Raw genomic sequence first — 1,450 nt, 5'->3', positions numbered from 1 at the left:
CAATTAAATTTTCAAACTGAAAATGAACACCCGCGAGAGATCTAGTTTTTTTTAAAGTGCAAGCAAAAATTGGTCCCGTGTATAACACTAGTTACATATATTTTTGGAGCATCAATTTGATTAAACTCTTTAGTATAATGATTAACCATTCCCAGTAAAAGGTTCGAACATCACCTTAACACAATTTGCTTACTTTTTCTTTATGAATTTTTAATTCCCTTTTCTATATTCAATTATATAAGAGAAACAATTCAATTAAAATAAACAAATATCATTTTGTCTTTGCAACGTTTCTTCAATTTCTTCTTATTCAATTCTTCTTTCTGAGTTTTAGTTGAAATCACCACCAGATTCTGTCCCTTATTGATTGCACTTTGTCTTTTTTCCCGTTTGTGTTCTTCTTTACTTGATTCAGAATTCAGAAAGAATTAGTAACCGTTGTTTTGTATTACATTGTAATCTCTGTATTTTTGTCTCATTAGAAGTGCAATTCATGCGCTTTAACCTTTTCATGGATTTTAAGACTCTTGTCCAGAAAATAAAATCAGAAATTGTCGATTACATTTTACATTATTTTGATTATATGCTTAGTGCAGTAATTTTTTGGTTATGGTTAAAGGGAATCATTTTTTAGTGTTAGCACAATATCTAGGCTAGGGTTAACGTTTCTTCACTGTGAATATATTGTAGAATAAGTCTATAACAACTCAAACAGTTATTATTTTATTTGCTTAAATAACACACACATAGACGTGCATGTATAACCCGATACATAGATTTAATCAGTTATACATTAGGATTGTGGTAGATGATGACGATAGATTTAGTGTTGAAATTCTTGGCGAACCTCTCGTTCCCTGTCCTGAATGGATTGTTAAGAACATCTTTGATTGGTTCAGGTAATGGCTCATTCTTCATCACGTTCTTCCAATATTCCTCTGCAACTCCTGGTCTTCCTTCACTCAGGTTCACAAACTATACAAACAATATATAAAATTGGTTTTACATATACATGTATATATAAATCAGATCTTGATTAGTTAGGTTATAGTACATAGAAGCTTTACCAGGAGGAAGCTCAAAAGGACGAGGAAGAAGGCGACCAAGAAATGTTGTTGTTTCATGTCTTTTAACTTTTGAGTTATGATTTGTTTGAGGATTTTCTGGATCTGTGGATAAATCCTTGGGCGTTAAGTTTATATATATAGAGAGTGAGAGGGAGAGCCTTTTAGGAGGAAATTTAGATTGTGTTCAAAATTTCCTCGTAAATTTACCTAGTGTTTAAAAGTAAGACCTTCTCGAACGACACGGAGAAAAAATAAGCAAGTCATCAATTGAGTGGGGATCAGTCAAAGTAACGCATGCATTGGGTTTAATGTTTTTTCTTTGAGATTATCGATGGGAGTCAAAGAAAAATACTATTAATTCTGGTAAACAAAATGTCCTCGTA

General features: G+C 32.0%; 1 protein-coding gene across 1 annotated transcript; it reads right to left on the bottom strand.

Annotated features, from left to right (window-relative positions):
• Nucleotides 1-698: 698 nt before the first annotated feature.
• LOC108821532 (uncharacterized) lies at nt 699-1,160 on the bottom strand. The gene is made up of 2 exons (XM_018594541.2): nt 1,068-1,160; nt 699-975 (listed from the first exon to the last, which is right to left on the bottom strand). Exons 1-2 carry the CDS (start codon nt 1,122-1,124, stop codon nt 787-789), a joined length of 246 nt encoding a protein of 81 aa, XP_018450043.1. The 5' UTR covers nt 1,125-1,160; the 3' UTR covers nt 699-786.
• Between the last annotated feature and the right edge of the window lie 290 nt (nt 1,161-1,450).

This window comes from Raphanus sativus, unplaced genomic scaffold (assembly GCF_000801105.2).
Source record: "Raphanus sativus cultivar WK10039 unplaced genomic scaffold, ASM80110v3 Scaffold1868, whole genome shotgun sequence".
NCBI classification, from domain to species: Eukaryota; Viridiplantae; Streptophyta; class Magnoliopsida; order Brassicales; family Brassicaceae; genus Raphanus; species Raphanus sativus.
This window is presented reverse-complemented; position numbering and strand designations above follow the sequence as displayed.